This window comes from Chlorocebus sabaeus, chromosome X (assembly GCF_047675955.1).
Source record: "Chlorocebus sabaeus isolate Y175 chromosome X, mChlSab1.0.hap1, whole genome shotgun sequence".
NCBI lineage: Eukaryota > Metazoa > Chordata > Mammalia > Primates > Cercopithecidae > Chlorocebus > Chlorocebus sabaeus.
The window spans coordinates 106,042,624-106,061,027 of record NC_132933.1 but is presented as its reverse complement, the minus strand read 5'-3'; the positions used below and the strand labels follow the sequence as shown (position 1 = coordinate 106,061,027).

Here is an 18,404-nt window from a genome sequence, read left to right as displayed (position 1 = left end):
ACTGGCAAGTTTTAACATGTTATTGTATATGTGTGTGAGAGTGAGGGAGAGAGAGAGACAGAAGGAGAGAGAGAGAGAGACAGAAGGAGAGAGAGAGAGAGAAAGAGACAGAGAGAAAGAGTGTGTGTGTGTGTGTGTGTGTGTGTGTGTGTGTGTTTGGTGGGGGAGTCCACTAATAATGGCTTCTATGGGTGAATTATTTCCCTGCCAAGGCCCTCTAAGCAAACCATGAGTGGTAGCACAAAATCAAAGCTAATTCCAATGAGAACTTTTTTCAAGTCAGAAGGCCCAGGTCTGCATGATAGCTATATGATGTGCATAGGTCAGAGGGTCTGAATGTTATCTGTGTATATACCATCCGTTAATTGGTGAAATATTTATTACACATTTCACTGACAACAGGTTTCATCAGAGATGGTAACCATATTAAGGACCAACTATTTAGGTGCCTTTATAGGGGCAATTTAAAAAGGAAAGAGACTAAACTAATAGTTGATAACCTGAAAGACTAGCTGTGATATTATGATGTGTATGTATTGGTTTTCATCTACAGTTCCTGGCTCATAAGCTCCCGCAGCTCTTGTTACAGTCTTTTGTTGTAATGTTGGGCACTTTAGGCCTCAGAAGCAGGTAGCAAAAAAAATAGAATCTCTCTGACCTTCTCTTGCCCTCCTTTCAGCTGCTCCTTTTCTGTCCCAAGGCAGGCCATAGAAACTAAAAATATACTCTAATTTTCTCCTGCCTTTTTGAAGTAGGTCATAAGACCCTCATTTCAGAAGGGATCCTGCCCCATACTGGGGAGGAAGGTATGCCACACAGAAAGGCCAAGAAGAATCTGAACACATAGGCCTTGCTGGGTTTCCCCACTCAGTCTGTCAGCATTAGATCACACCCCTTTTGTCCAATCACTTTTCTACACGGTTGTCAATCATGGCTATGCAATGAAACCTCCACAAGAAGTTCAAGAGGATGGGGTTCCAAGAGCTTCCAAATAGCTGAATACGTGGAGGTTCCTGGATGGTGGTGCCCCGGGAGGGCATAGAAGCTCCATGCCCCTTTCTCCACACCTTGCCTTATGCATCTCTTCATCTGTATCCTTTGTAATATCTTCTATAATAAACTGGTAAATATGAGTATTTCCCTGAGTTCTGTGAGCCACTATAGCAATGTAATGAAAGAGGGGGTCATGGAAACCCCAACTTGAAGCCAGGCAGTCAGAAGTCCCAGACTTGTGACAGGTGTCTGAGATGGGGCGGGGGGCAGTATTGTGGGACTCAGCCTTCCATGGGATCTGGCAGTATCTCCAGGTAGATAGTGTCAGAACTGAACTGGAGGACACCCAGCTGGTGTCTATTGCAGAACTGATTGCCTGTTTGCTGGTAGGGAGAAATCCCTCCCACATTTAATCACAGAAGTCTTCTGTGTTGGTTACCATAGTGTGAGAGCAGAGAAAAACCAATTACTGGGTTTTTTTCCCACTCAGGCTAGTATTTCAAAAACAAATTGATTGGGAACTGGCAAAGCCTGTGAGTTGTTTTTCTGTTGAGAAAATGGTGCTAATAAAGGGAAGGTTCTGCAAAAACTAAAATGTCTTTCAACTATCAGAGTGGCTTTCACAACCCATGATTTGGTTTCATTTTAAAACAACTATGACTGATTATACATTAAGATTAGTTATGTAAAATATCAAATTACTCATCACCCATTTGAGCTGAAGAAGAGTTCCCAAATTCTCCACTTATGTAAAAAATAACGTAATTTATACCCATAATAACCATCTCCCATCTATTACATGTCAGTAAATGACATACAAATTCGGATGACCCTGGCAACCCAGAGTAGTCAGGTAAACGATATGGTCTTTTTTTGTACAGAAAACCTAAATCCAGAGGCAATAAGGCACAAAAGAACAACTCTGGGCTCTGGAGTCAGACAGACTGAGTCACCTTGCCTCAGTCCCGCACTATCTATGTAACCGCATATGCATCATTAATCATTCTGAGCTGAGATTCATCATCAATAAAACGCAGGACACTCTACATGTGAGTACACAAATGCATGGGCTGGTGTGCAGAAACACACAGCCTCCACTCCTCAAGCACCTATTATGGAGATGGAACTTATGTTCCCTTTCTCTCCCCCTTCCCCTCCTGCCCTGAAGGTTATGCAGTAAGAAGGGGTCACTTGATCTCTGAAAGAGGAAGTTTGACCCTGACTTGTAATCTTGACCTTGTTGTGCAAGGTGGGGAATTGTTCTTGCTCCTTTAGCCTCCATGCTGTGAGCAAAAGAGGCAGCTTTTGGCAGGCCCAACAATTTCTAGGATCTCTCCATTTTAGCCTCCTTAAGTGTAACTGTGACTGACCTGGCTAAAGGGTACCTGTCCTCAATTCATGAGGTAGGGTGTAAGAAGCCCCATTACTAAAGGTTAAGTGACTTGCTCCAACATGCATCTACCAGGGACTTTGGATCCTAAATGAATCATTTAATCACAAGTTAACTCTTTGTGTCTGTTTATCAATGAGTCGGAAACCTGGGGGAGAAGCAGTGTGAACTAATCTTCAATCGCCATCACCTTCTTACAGAGTTTCTGTGAAGATTAGAAAGAATGGATGTAAAAACAGAAATAAAGAATATCCGTTCTTAATACATACCAAATGCTCTGTAAACTATATTTATGTTGGTTGGAAATTGTTTAAAAACCATCTAAAAAGTGCAGAGTGACTGATAGAAAACCCAGACTGATGGACCGGCATCCTCTCATAAAATGAATTGGGAAGTATTCCCTTTTCTATTTTGTGAAAGAATTTGTATGAGATTGGTATTATTTATTCCATAAATGCTTGATATAATTCACCAGTAAAGCCATATGGGTGCCTGGAAAGGTTTTTCATGATGAACTCAATTTCTTTAATATAGGTCTGTTCAAGCTTTCCATCTCTTCTCAGGTTGATAATTTACGTCTTTCAAGGAATTTGTCCGTTTCACCTGGGTTGCCAGATTTATTTATTTTTCTTTTTTTGAGTTGTTTTTCATGGCAAGATCTCATTAGGATGTTGTCAAACTTATTGGCACAGAAATTGTTCATAGTATTCCCTTATCCTTTTGATATCTGAAGGGTCTGTAGTAAAGTCCCTTCCTATATTCCTAATACAGGTAATTTGTTTCTTTCCTCCTTTTTTCTCAACTGATCTAGCTAGAGTTTATCAGTTTCGGAGGCATTTTCTAGATCCTAAGGATGTTGCTGAGTTTTATTGTCAGGCAAAATCTCTCTTCTCTAGACTCACTGAAAAGGTTTCCTTTAGTCCTCATTCAGAAAGAGAGCTGAAACAAGTTCCACAGCTGTTACCTGACTTTGGGGAGGCTTAATTTTCAGACATTACCACAATGGGAGAGGGAGAGAGCCACCCATAAATATTTGTAAAGATATTTGGCATTTGTTTTTATTTATTTATTTATTTATTTGAGGCCAGGTCTTGCTCTGTGGCCCAGACTGGAGTACAGAGACATAATCAAGGCTCACTACAGCCTCAAACTCCTAGGCTCAAGCTCCCCACCTCAGACTCCTCCAAGAGTAACTAGGACCACAGGCATGTACCACCATGCCCAGCTAATTTTTTTTTACTTTTTGTAGAGGCATGGTCTTGCTATGTTGCCTAGGCTGGTATTTTGTATTTTAAATAACTAGAAGCTCTGGCCCAACCTTGCTGTCTAGCACGATGATCCTCAGTAATAAAGATACTTAGTTTCTTTAAAACTTTTTATTTTGGAATAATTATAGACTCACATAAGTTGCAAAGATTAAGTACAGAGAGGTCTCATGTACCCTTTGCTCAGTTTCCCCCAGTGATTACATCTTACATAACTATAGTACAATAACAAAACCAAGAAACTGGCATTATATGTATTATGTGTGTGCATAGTTCCCTGTCATTTAATTAAATGTGTAGATTTGCATGACTACCACCACAATCAAAATACACAACTGTTCCATCACCCTGAAGATGTCCCTCATGCTACCCTTTTATAAGCACACCCAGCCCAATGCCACCACCATCCCTATTCACTGGCAACCACTAATTTGTTTTCCAACCCTTTAATTTTGTCATTTTTACAATGCTATATAAATGAAATCATAGAATATATAACCTTTTGAGATTGGATTTTTTTCACTCAGCATAATGCCTTTGAGATCCATAAAGGTCATTGGGTGTATCAATAGGTTGTTCTGTTTTATGGTTGAGTAGTATTCTACGATATGGATATACCATAGTTTGTTTAACCATTCACCTATTATAGAACATTTTGGTTGTTTCCAGCGTTTGTCTATTACAAGTTGGTATGAACAATCATGTATAGGTTTTTATGTGAACATAGGTTTTCATTTTTCTGGGATAAATCCCTAGGAGTGAAATTGTGGGTCATATGGCAATTTCAACTTTAGTTTTATTAGAAACTGCCAACTTGTTTTCCAGAGTGGCTGTACCATTTTACATTCCCACTGGCAATGTATGGGAGTTCCAGATTTTAAAACAGAAATGAATCATTGATGAGAAGTCAACTATAGTCTCTGAGTGGGTGAAGAACAGAGTAATAAGCAATCTGGGAGAAGAAAAATAACTAGAAAATTATGCAGGTAAATTAACACAGAGATTCACATGATTTCAGAAATATTGGCAAAAACCTCTTACCTTCTTTAAGCTGTATCCAGCATGAAAAATAATTGGAGGCAGAAGAATGTTGAAAAATACTTCTGGATCGAATGTTACCTGAAAGTTTAAAAAGAAAAAAAAGCCAATTTTTTATTTAACTCCAATTCATGCTATAATATTTGCTTAATATTTGAAGCCATTGACTAAAGTTTGAATATTAAGAGCAAATAACATAAATGTGAAAAATCATGGACTTATCCCAGAGGAGAAGCTATGACTCCCCATGGACTGGCATGCTCTTCTCCCCATAACATTTTGCTCTTATGATCTTGCTTGTGCTGTTTTAAAACATAATAAGACACAACAGTTTCATGCAATTTTGAGAACTCACAGAAAGCTTCTGGCTAGTGTTTTTCATAAAAACATCTTGGCCAGGTGCGGTGGCTCACGCCTATAATCCCAGCACTTTGGGAGGCCGAGGCGGGCAGATCACAAGGTCAGGAGTTCGAGACCAACCTGGCTAATACAGTGAAACTCCATCTCTACTAAAAATATAAAACTTAGCTGGGCATGGTGGCAGATGCCTGTAATCCCAGCTACTTGGGAGGCTGAGGCAGGAGAATCACTTGAACCCGGGAGGCGGAGGTTGCAGTGAGCTGAGATCGCGCCACTGCACTCCAGCCTGAGCAACAGAGCGAGACTCCATCTCAAAAAATAAACAAAACAAAACAAAACAAAATCTTGATTTTCATCACACCTTTATAAAGGCTCAACTACAATAAAAGATGCCATCGTGATTCTTTATTAACTTCCTGGATCCTCTCACAGAATCCTTTATAGACAAAATTGTGCTGAATTTAAGTCTCTTTTGAGTGACCAGCCTTCTGTGACACTTGATGTAGCCTAAATCAAAGTCACCAGCAAGGTTAGTGGCTTCCTGAACATCAGCATAAATTGGGCAACTTTAAAGGAACTGAAATTTCTTATAGGTTTGATACAGGGAAATTAAATTACTCTGAAACTTTTAGAGAGCAAAGTTTTATCATATCCAGAAAAAAATTCAGCATGCTATAAACATGCTAACCTTTTTAAAGAATTTGTTCATGCTGGTCAAATACTTGGCTTGTGTTTCAATTAATTATTTTTAAACCTTCATTCTAGCTATTAAACGTTAACTTTTTTGTTTAGAAACTGGAGGTGTTAATCAGCCTAATAAAAGTAGATTCTTTCAAGTGATGCTTTATTCTCTCTTCTTGTTAAAGAAGAGCATTCTGCAAAGCAGGGAATGTCAGAATAAGAAGGAGCCTTGGACAGTACCTACCCAATATGAGGACACTGGGCCCAAAGGCAGTGAAACTTGCTGGATGCCACCAAACCCAATAATGTACAAACTAGCATAAGGGTTTTCTGACACTCAGTTCAATCCTCTCCGTATCAATCAAGCTACATCAACATGTCTCTTTTCCCTCAACTAGCAACAATCATCCTGGCCTTGATTGTTCTCCCACCTTTGCTTTGTGCAGCAAAGTTTTAAACAGAGGGGATTTAAATAAACAGGTTTCTAAAGATAAGGGAGCAAAAGTCAGCTTCCTCTTCTATTATGAACTGAAAGATGGAAATGTGTTGGTATCATTTCCCTTTTCCCCCTATCTTATCCAATATGAAGGGCTCAAGCTGCCATTTCCAAACAGCCATTAAGTGTGGTATTTACATTGGGTTTCTTTCTCAGTTGCACTGAATTTCAGAATGTTTACGAAAACCCCATGCTTTCTTATGAAGAGTTGAGAGCAAAGAGTACTGCCATTAGGGACACAGAAAAGATGGTCATGTTTAATGCTCCAGGTGGAGAATAATTTTACTTAAGGATTAGAGTAGATTCCAAAAACAACAAGAATTTAATTTCTGGAGCACACGCTACACTCTGCCTTTCACTGTCAGCCTTCACATACCTTAGCCTTGTGCTGTATTAAAAGGGGCTCCCCACAACCTGGGTCTCCCAAGACTGCTATGCAGAAAGCTTCCTTCTGATAAAGCCTGGTCTATAAGGTAATGCAGTATACATCAATTCATACAGATTTCTTGCTTATCCTGGAAATTACCCGTGCAAGGAGATGCATAATGCTTTTTCATGTGGACTATGTTGCTACTCCAACATTAAATGAAAATGCTTGGACTCTAATTCTAAGACAACAAGATCTTCTTCTTTCCCTGAAGATTCATTAAGCCTTTGGCATCAATCACCAATAAGAGTAAGCACTCAAATATTTGTAGGATATAGCAAAAGAACCGTGAAGAACTAAGAATTACCCTTGTGAATACTGAATAAATTAAGCTAAAGGTGAAATCAATCTTATTTTAAGAAAGTAGCAATATTATCCCTAAACCACAGGAAGGGTAAGAGACATAGAAAAGAGGAGATGGTGGCTGGATAAATGACCTGAGTGGGGACGTACAAACCCATTGCACAATCAGTGACCCATTTCAGCTACAGATGCTAACAAACCCACGAAGGTCACTAGCTGAAAGGCTCAAGTTAAAGATCTGGTTCTTCCTTCTCCTCATCATGGACCAAAAAGCTTCCTAACAAAACAGAGAGCCAGGAATGTTACCAGTAATCCAGGAGTTTGGAAGGATTTCTCTCCACAAGGTCAAGATGAGTCAGGGAATCAACAACCATGTCAGGACAATGATGACTGAGTGTCCCCAGCTCACCTTCCGTAGCATATCATTCTGCTCTACGCTGTTGATCTTGCCAGGGCTGATTTCTCCTTTCAGAGTGTATTCGAAGAACTTTCCGCTGACATTCACTAATAAGGTACTGAAGGCCCTGTCTTCCTGAGTGCAGCTGAGTGATTTGTCACGGCCACTGGTAGCAGGGGTACCATACCTCAGGATCACCCCAACAATGAGCCCTGAAAGAGTGGAAAAAAAACTCATCAGGCCTGAGGAAGGATAGAGAAAGTGTGGAAATAATGGCATGGTTGATTTTCAACAACTAAGAAATGCAGCAATAATCTTAGAAACTGGACATGGGGCATGTATCTTAGGAGAAACTAACTGCATGGGCCTTCAGGATTGAAAGGGTTAAGCATCCATCTATTCTGGTCTGATTTAAGTTGTTCGGCCACCAGGAGGACAAGGTGGGACAGTACCTTCGGTGGTATTATGACACTGTGAGCACTTTTTTTGTTTTTTGAGTGGAGTCTCACTCTCTCACCCAGGCTGGAGTACAGTGGTGCGATCTCGGCTCATTGTAACCTCCACTTCCCAGGTTCCAGTAATTCTCCTGCCTCAGCCTCCCAAGTAGCTGGAACTACAGGCACCTGCCACTACACCCAGCTATTTTTGTTTTTGTTTTTTGTTTTTTGTGGGTTTTTTTTGTATTTTTAGCAGAGACGAGGTTTCACTACGTTGGCCAGGCTGGCCTCGAACTCCCAACCTCAAGTGATCTGCTGGCTTCGGCTTCCCAAAGTGCTGGGATTACAGGTGTGAGCCACCACACCCGGCCAGCCCTGTGACCACTTTTAACACCTGAGCATGCCTCATTTCTCAGGCTTCTAGTGGAGGAAGATGGGATGACAAGCAGCAAAGATTTTTCTGGCCAGGACAGCACAAAGTAGAACGGCTGAGCTCTTTCATTTCACCCAGCAGCATCCCTCAAGCCAGTCCTGCTGCCATGTGCCAGCAAGGGCCAGGCCACTGGAATTTCTAGTTGCTATAAATGTAACTTGCTTTGCCACGCATCAGAAGAAAGGGCAGGGGGATTCTTTTGCTTAGGTCATTTGAAGCACTGGGTATCATGGAGAAGGTAATTACACCCCTTGGGAAGTGAAGCACTGCAGTGTACATTTGAGCAGTCAGGATTCAGGGGCTGGAGAGCTGGCTTCTTGGGGCTGTAGCTATGAGATGGCTAAGATCATCAGCTACAAGTATGTAAGTCTCATACCCTTCTCAGTAGGGCTTTCCCATTAGGGAAAAATAAAAACAGCAAGATCACGTATAAGCATTCAATTCTGTGAATAAGGAAAGAGTGTGGCTCCCTGGACCTGAACACGAGTCAGATGTGCCCAAGGAAAAGTGAGTGAAAGATTTAAAAACAAAAACAAAAACAGCCATAAATGACTATCAGACACTTTCTATAATTCTCTTAGGAGGAAAATTTCAGACTTCTTTCTAAATTCAGTTCTTTGCTGGAAATATTAAAAGACAGAATGGTATATTTGCTTCCTCATCTCATTTTGCCATTAATGGAGAAAGTTGTATGAGAAAAAGAAAGAACGATGTTTATTGTCCTCCATGTGTAATGTTCTATAATGTTTCTTATCACCGAGATATGTAAGAACTCACAAGACATTGTTGAATAACAATTAAAATATAAAATCTAGAAAAACATAGTTCTTTAAGCCAAAATCTGCATCTGTGTTGCATTATTATCATTATTATAGACCCATATTAACAGATAATTTCAGTTTGTTGACTTGTAATAAAATAACTTGATTTTTTTACAACTTAAAAAATGAGTTTCTTAATAATCTCATTCTGACCAGATATGAAACAATTTGAAAACCTTTAAAGGCATATAAGAAAAACCAGACCTTTTATTTTATTTTATTTTATTTATTTATTGTTGAGAGAGTCTCACTTCATCATCCAGGCTGGAGTGCAGTGGTGCAATCTCAGCTCGCTGCAACCTCCGCCTTCCAGGTTCAAGCAATTCTCCTGCCTCAGCCTCCCCAGTAGCTGGGACTACAGGCACCCGCCACCATGCCCTGCTAATTTTTGTATTTTTAGTAGAGATGGGGTTTTGCCATGTTGGCTAGGCTGGTCTCGAATTATTGACCTCTGGTGATCCACCTGCCTTGGCCTCCCAAAGTGCTGGGATTACAGGCGTGAGTCACCATGCCTGGCCCCAGACCTTTTAAAAAAACATATTTTAAAAAACATATTTATCATTACCAAAAAGAGATGTCTGCAGGGAAAAGTAATGAAAACTCCATAACTCAGATAGTGCTAGCTGTCTGGTAAATGGGCCAAAAGCAGGCATTTAAGGTCTTCAGAGCCAATCTTTTGTTCAGGTCTTATTGCTGGAATTGATATTCATTTCTTCCTGTGGGATGACAAACCAGGTGACACTAGAGATGGTCAGCTGGCATTTACTCAGCCCTGCTCTGCTCGGCCTTGGCAACGGACTTCCTAGCTGGCAGTCTCTTTACCATCTTGTGGTTTAGGGTTTTCTGGGTGTCTGTGCTGGTAACTGAAGTTGGGGAGGTACCTACACTGACATGGCTGCTGGCCTTGGGTCTTCATTACTGTTCTAGGTGAGGAGGGGCCCTGGAGACTTGTGGTCTGTAACCCCAATATGTAATCTGTCTCACTGACCTATCTCTTCTCCTTCACCCTGGTCGTCAGCACCCTCCATCACTTGTCTCTACAAGTCAACACTCATAGGGTCTCTCCAAGGGAGGAGGCATCTTCCGTGTGCTGTAAGGCCTGACGTTGAAGGGCACTCTCCAATCCTTCTTTTCCCCACTCTCATTGTTCTGGTAATTGTGCTGGTGACCGTGTGGAAGACCCCCATGATGCAGATAACATCTATAATGGCTTCAGTCTACTGTATCTATACTGCCTGGCACTGGAACTCCACCAGGGCCTGCAATCTTTGCTGCCTGTGTACCCTTTTCTCCTTCAACATTGAACTCCACAGCTTCTCTATCCCCTGTACTGCCAGGGTGCTTCCTGGGGGTTATTCTTCTTTATGACAATCTGGCATACAAATACATCTCACCCAGTGTCATTCCTGTGGGTGAAACCATATATGTTTCTTACACTGAACCATCTTACTGTTCCCAAACTTTCACTGGGATAACCTTCTTGTCCTGTTCGCAGGCTGCCACTCCCTCTGCCTCTGCCCATGGTGTCATGCCAAGTGTCTCAGCCTCACTGCTCATGTTTGCGGACACAGTGATGGTGACTGGGACCAGCTGTGGCAGCAGTGGCTCCTTTGCAGGTGTCATGGTAATGAGACTGGTGGCAGTGGAGCTGTTCAGGGCTCTGTGGGGGACCCTCCCTCCACTCTAGATGAACTCTGTGATGCTTTTTAGTCTTATTTCACCCCCTGGTTAGACAGTTATTTTCTGATGAAGTTTTACATGACAAAGATGACTCTAGAGCCCTTCAACACTCATCATAATACAGGATGATCTGCAGCATCTGGAGGCGGCTACCTGGAACATGATTGAACTTAAATGTCATCAGGAAACCAAAATAAGTCATTTACAGACTATCTTTCTCCTAAAAATCAGAGCCTGCTTCATGTAACTCATTGTTTCTGGACTTTTCTAACCTGATTATTAGCACAGCTAATGGAAAGACTGAAGCATACTAGCAAAGGTCCCCATGAATGCTACTCTCACAAAAGAGGGGATTTATGTTTGTAGACAAATTCCTCAATTACAGGAAACACTCTTCAACTCTCTTCCAGTAATCATCACCATCATATTTACAATCATCACCAGATGACGAATATTGTTTTTTAAAGTTGTAAAACCTTTCTTCTCTACCCTGGCCCAATGCACCCATATTAAAGATGGGAGAGAGTGAAGGTGGTGATGCTGCCCCCTTGTGGTTAAAATATGGCAACACAAAACAACACAGCAGAGCTGTAAGGTTAACACCATCCTGACAGTTTTGACCAAAAATATACCAAGCCACAGGGTATACCACTAACTCAAGGTAGAGTTTGGGTACCTCCCCAGACATTTTAGATTCATATTTATTACTACTATATTCCATGGCATGATATTAAGTTCATATTTGGCGTTTTCCAGTTGAAGAAAGAATAGGATATTAGAACTGCAGGAAGGTAATTAGGTGAGAAAATGACAAAGACTTGGAGAAAACATGAACAGCATACTTTCATCTGCTGGATCTCGGAGATATCCTGACAGGGAACTGTGAAGTGGTCATAGCTACAAGGAATTAAAACATGCATTAGATTTTTTTTGAAAGTTCCAGAAAGTTCAGTATTCATAAAAAATGATGGAGAGCAACAGAGGCACTAATGATTTGACCAGATTAACAGCCTAGTGTTCTAGATCACAAAGAGAAATAACCTACTGTGGGTTTGGGCCAGGGAAAACAGCACATAAAATGTTAGCTGATAAAGAGACAATCACTGATTTCATAGGTACATTACTAATGAAAGAATTGTTTTGAACTTTTACAGAAAGCAAATATGGATGAAATTCCTTTGATATTTGATGTGGCTTAAAACAAGATGGTAAACTCCAAAGGGGCAAAAATTCGAGACTGTTTCAACTTGTGGGTATGAAAACAACTCACTTCACAACTGTACTAGCATATACGTAGTTTATGGATGTGCTTATCCAAAACTTGGTAGTATGATGAAGGAATATAATCTTGAGAGCGATATGTGGTTTAAAAATCCCAAGGGGTCATTAAAGAAACCAGTTCCCACTGATCTGGTGCCAGTTTTCCTTTTGTGGCTGAGGCTGTTGGGAGGACAGCTGAACAAGTGGACGCGGTGAGGTTTAATTCTAGACAGCCATCCATCAGCTACAATATTTAAATGTCTATGTTAAGAAGCCTTTGTTAAGGAGGAGAACAGGTGCGTGGGTGCACTGTTCTTTAGTGAGACTTCATTTTCTCTTATATAAGGTACTGAAGGTAGATGATCACCTGATCAGTGTGGCCACCACTGTGGAGTTTTTTTTACAGCACAGTAGGGGTTGTTATGAGTTTTAAAGCTTCATCTGAAATTCCAAGAAAAGAAAGCATCTCATTTTGCATCCAGTTACACAGTGTTTGAAGATGGCGATAACTATTTCTAATTCAATTAATAAAGAGAATCCAATGGATTCCAGCAGTTGACAATGACTTTTCAGGTCTGGGGGTCATTTACATGACTTGGATTTTGAGAATGAATATTACAGCCCTTTCAATACCTTGTTCTACTTGTTCTGCTACTTATGCAGCTTCATTATTCAATGATATATTAGTTTCAAGGAGAATTCATTCAAAATATTTTTGTTCCTTGTTTTGAATATGTGGTGAAACTAAAAAGCAATTTTATTAAGGTACAATTTACACACCATAAGATTCACCCATTTTAGAATGTACTATTCAATGATTTTTAGTATATTCACAGAGTTGCACAATCATCACTGCAAGCTGATTTTGAAACATTGCCATCTGCAGTCACTTCCTGTTTCCTACTCCAATTCCCAGGCAACTACTAATCTACCTTCTGCCTCTACCGATTTGCCTTTTCCAGACTTTTAATATAAATGGTGTCATACAATATGTAACCTTTTGTGTCTGGCTTCTTTCACTTAGGGTGTTTTCAAGGTTCATCTATGTTGGAGGTATGTATCCGTACCTCATTCCTTTTTATTGTCAAATAGTATTCCACTGTACCAGTGTACCATATTTTGTTTGTCCATTAACTAATCAATAAATATTTGAGTTGCTTCCCTCTTTCTGTTAAGGTGAATAACGCTGCTATGAACTTTTGCATACAAGTCTGTGGACATGTTTTCATTTCCCTAGGGTAAATGCCTAGGAGTGGAACTGCTGTGCCATATGATATATCTATGTTTAATATTTTAGAAACTGCTAAACTACACTGGGAAAATGTATTGTTTTACATTCTCACCAGCAACATATGAGAGTTACAGTTTGTTGGCCGGGCGCAGTGGCTCATGCCTGTAATCCCAGCACTTTGGGAGGCCAAGGCAGGCAGATCACCTGAGGTCAGGAGTTTGAGACTAGCCTGACCAATATGGGGAAACCCCGTCTCTACTAAAAATACAAAATTAGCTGGGTGTTGTGGCACATGCCTGTAATCCCAGCTACTCGGGAGGCTGAGGCAGGAGAATCGCTTGAACCTGAGAGGTGGAGGTTGCGGTGAGCTGAGATCGTGCCATTGCACTCCAGCCTGGGCAACAAGAGTGAAACTCCGCTTCAAAAAAAAAAAAAAGTTACAGTTTGTTTATGTGTACAGCAGCACTTGTTATTGTCTTATGATCATACCTGTTTTAGAAAATGTTCAGAGGTATCTCATTGTAGTTTTAATTTGCATTTTCCTAATGCCTAAAGATGGTGAACATCTTTTTATGTGCTTATAGGCCATTGTATATCTTCTTTGGTGAAATGTCTCGCCATTTAAATCTTTTGCCATATTTTAAATCAGGTTCACTTATTGAATGGTTAAAAAAAAAAAAAACTTTTTGTTTTCTGGATAGAAGTCCCTTATTGAAAATACAATTTGAAAATATTTTCCCCAAATCTACGACCTATTCTTTTCTTTTCTTTTTTCAAATTTCTCTGATGTTGTCTTTAAAAAATTTTTTTGCTTTATTGTTATACAATGAATTATTTTTTCTTTTGGTGTACAGTTCTATGAATTTAACACACATATAGATTCACGTAAGCACCACTGCAACAAGGATACCACATAGTTCTACCACTCCCCCAAAACTCTCCTGTACTATCTCTTCACACTGATACCTTCATCCTACCTATTAACCCCAGAAATCACTGTTTTTTGTTTTGTTTTGTTTTGTTTTTTCCATTACTAGAGTTTGTCTTTGCAAGGTTAAATACATGGAACCATGCAGTATGTAACCTTTTGAGACTGGCTTCTCTCACTCAGCATAACGCCTGTGAGGTTCACCCAAGTGTTGTGTGAATTAACACTTCATCCCATTTTATTGCAAAGTTGTATTCCATTGTATAAACACTCACCTACTGAGGGATATTTGGCTTGTTTCCAGCTTTTGGCTGGCACAAATAAAGCTGCCATGAACACCCATGAACAGGTTTTTATATGAACATGTTTTCATTTCTCTAAGATAAATACCCAGAGTGCAACTGTTCGGTCGTATGTGCAGCATATCTTTAACTTTATGAGAAACTGCAAGCCATTTCCCAAAGTAATTATGCCCTTGTTTTCAGTTCTTTTTTTTTTAAGTTCTGGGATACATGTGCAGAACGTGCAGGTTTGTTACACAGGTATACATGTGCCATGGTGGCTTGCTGCACCTATCAACCCATCATCTAGGTGTTATGTCCTACGTGCATTAGATATTTGTCCTAATGCTCTCCCTCCCCTTTCCACCTACCCACCTAACAGGCCCTGGCGTGTGATGTTCCCCTCCTTGTGTCCATGTGTTCTCATTGTTCAACTCCCACTTACGAATGAGAACATGAAGTGTTTGGTTTTCTGTTCCCGTGTTAGTCTGCTGAGAATGATGGCTTCCAGCTTCATCCATGTCCTTGCAAAGGACATGAACTCATTTCTTTTTATGGCTGCATAGTATTCCATTGTATATATGTGCCACATTTTCTTTATCCATTCTATCAAAGAAATACCATTTGACCCAGCAATCTCCTTACTGGGTATATACTCAAAGGATTACAAATCATTCTACCATAAGGACATATGCACACGTATGTTTACTGCAGCACTATTTACAACAGCAAAGACTTGGAACCAAACCAAAAGCCCAACTATACCATTTTTTAACCACTGTCCCCTACAGCAACATATGAGGGTTCTAGTTGCTCCACATCCTCATCAACATTTGGTATTGCCCATATCTCTCATTTTAGCCATTCTATTATAATAGGTGTGTAGTGGTATTTCACCATACTTTAAATTTGCATTACCCTAATGGCTAATGATGTTGAAAATCCTTTTGTGTACTTATTGGCCATCCTAATATCCTCTTCAGAGAAATGTTTCTTCAAGTTATTTGCCCATTTTAAAAACTGGGTTGTTTTCTTATGGTTACATTTTGGGTTCCTTATATATTGTAGATACAAGTCCTTTGTCAGATATATGATTTGCAAATATTTTCTCCCAGACTGTAGCTTGTCTTTTCAGCCTCTTGACATTGTCTTTGGCAGAGCACAATTTTTTTACTCTGATGAAATCTAATTTATCAATTTTCTTTTATTGTTTGTGGTTTTGGTGTCATATCTAAAAAACACTCGTCTAAACCAAAGTTATGAATATTTCTTATGTTTTTAAGTGTTTTATAGCCTTAATGCTTACATTTGGATCTCTGATAAGTGTTTTATAGCCTTAATGCTTACATTTGGATCTCTGATACAATCTGAGTTAATTTTGTGTGTACGGTGTCAGGTTAAGGTCCAAATTCATCCTTTTGCGTATGGATATCTAATTGCTCCAGCACCATTTGTTAAAAATACGGTCTTTTCTCCAGTGAATTCTCTTGGTACCTTTGTTGAAAATCAACTGACCATAAACACAATGGTTTATTTCTGGAGCTGGTGGGAGAAATGGGAGCTGGTGGTCACTGCAGCCTATTCTACCTGCCTGTGATAAATCATCCAGAACATGGATCTGGCAGGGATGGGAGCAATCTTAAATGCCATAGACATCTACTATTCTTACCAAGATTCGGTAGATTTTCTTTAATAAATGTTCCTCAATTTAATTGACCTTTCATCAATTTCCAGAGACTAGTTATTTTTGACAACTTTGTCCAATTTTATTGCTGTGTTTTGGGAAGAAGATTCATTGAGCTCTCACACAGCCATTCCAGATGTCCTCCCATGAGCATGAATAACAGAATTCCTACATGCTTGTTATCTTGCCATGTTTTATAAATGTGTAAGAAGCAAACATTTACTGAAAATGTTTGCTTTTGTATATTGTAGCAAATTAATTCTAAGGCATTATTTGCTGCTATTTACCAACTTTTCCTGATATATTTATTTTGTCTGGTAGCAATGAGGCAGCATAATGGAGAAGAATTTGGTAGATTCAGTGACAGAACACCTGTGTAGGTAACTTCACTTTCCACCTAGCTACAATCCAGCACAAAGTACCTCTCTGCTGCTCATTTCTAAAATTGGGCTGTTGTAAGAATGTAGTGAGAACATGCATATGTCAAAATCCTTTATAAACTGTCAAAAGCTGTACAAATGCTGCTTTTTATGGGCCCTTTAGAATTAGTTATTTTTCCTTGCATCATCTCTTGCTATAAAAATAGTGCATATTGGGGATGGAGGTTAGGAAGACAAGTGATATGTGGGCTGGAGCAAAATAGAAAAAATGCCTCTAGAAAAGTAGCTACAGAACTCCATTTTTGAAGTTTTCCTGTCCAGCAGAGGCACAGGATACCATAACTTCCTTATTTGTCCCTCTAGCAGCTTCCCAGGTGCCTATAAAATGAGCACTTCTACAGCAATTTTACAGTTATATAGGATTTTGACCAGAGGAAAATTTCAAGGGTAGGCATAATTGTCCTTGCATAAATGCTGATTTATTTAGAAGATTCTCCCAGGAATTTAGCAAAACACATAATGATAGTAATAAAACAGTATCATCATATAATGTATCATCATCAATCTTTGTGGCACTGTAGACTGGTAAACAGGCCAAAAAGGAAACAAACTTACTCTATCAATTTTCTTTTAATAAGAATTAAAAGACTGCAAGGAAGACAGGTTTCATGGAGCTAGCAACCTCACTATTAAAAATTCCCAGTAAAATGGGAAATAAGTATCTGCCACATGGGCTAAACCTGGAGTGTGAGACACAAGCCACTGATTTTATTGCTCAATTTCTCCAATGCATTCAGGTCACTTAAAATCAGATGACCTGCATGGCATCATTAGGAAGATTTTTTCAGAATTGCTTGAGATTCAGCATTGGCACTGAACCATCTGAATGAGATATGAAGCCCACCACAAACAGAACCACAGGTCCTGCCTGCTTGTCCAAGGAAAATCCCTCCGCTTGTGTTTCCTACATACCTAAGGTATGTCTACACTTGCCCCACACTCATTTTATCCAGATCTCATGCCACTACAAAACGCCAATGTTGGAAGGGACAATACAAGTCCAATTATCCATCACATTTATCAAACACTCTGTCCAATAGCAGACAGGTCCTACACTGTGGTATTCAGAGTCATCTTGGGGAACCAATTAAAGTACAGGTGCCTACAGTCTCTCCTGTAACTTCTCATCCTGTAGGTCTAGGAGGTGTGTGAGGTATTTGGATTTAAAGAAGTTCCATATCTGATTTCAATGCAAGGTCAGAAATGAGAACGAATGGTCTCTAAGCTTCTCACCACGGTATTATACAGCTCTTGTTTAAATACAGACAGTGAGGGGGCTCATCATCTTCCAGGTCTGTCCTTTTTGCAGCAGGACAACACTGGCTCTCTAAACAGAGTCAAAGTTTGTCTCCCTGTAGCTTCTGCCCACTGGTCTCAGGCCTCTTTATTATGACCACTGAGAAGCCACACTTCTCCATGCTCTGGATTCCCACCTCACCAGAATTTTCTAAGTGCCAGTTGTGTGAATAAATCCAAATTGTACAAACAAATACTCATTCTGTGAAAAATGAATGACCAAAATGTAAGATTTATACACTGAAAATTACAAAACACTGCTGAGAAAAATGAAATGACCCAAATAAATGGAGAAACATCTCATATTCATAAATTAGAAGACTCAATATAGCTAACACGACAATTTTCCCCAAACTGATCTACAGACTCAATGCAATTCCTATCAAAATTCCAGCAAAGTTTTTGGCAGAAATTGACAAGCTGAGCCTAAAACGTACATGGAAATGCAAAAGGACCAGAAGATCACAAACTACCTTGAAAAATAACAAAGATGGGTAAATTTCACTTCTACATTTCAAAACTCACTACAAAGACAGTGTGATAGTGGTATAAGGATAGACACA

The 18,404-nt window shown here is 39.8% G+C and overlaps 1 protein-coding gene across 1 annotated transcript in view; it reads right to left on the bottom strand.

Annotated features, from left to right (window-relative positions):
- SLC9A7 (solute carrier family 9 member A7) overlaps nt 1-18,404 on the bottom strand; it is a 151,947-nt gene that overhangs the window by 65,407 nt on the left and 68,136 nt on the right. Inside the window, exons 2-3 of the mRNA XM_007991491.3 lie at nt 7,363-7,562; nt 4,690-4,767 (exon numbers count right to left, since the gene is read on the bottom strand). Of these exons, the coding sequence (XP_007989682.2) occupies nt 4,690-4,767; nt 7,363-7,562 (278 nt within the window). The remainder of the gene's footprint in view (nt 1-4,689; nt 4,768-7,362; nt 7,563-18,404) is intronic.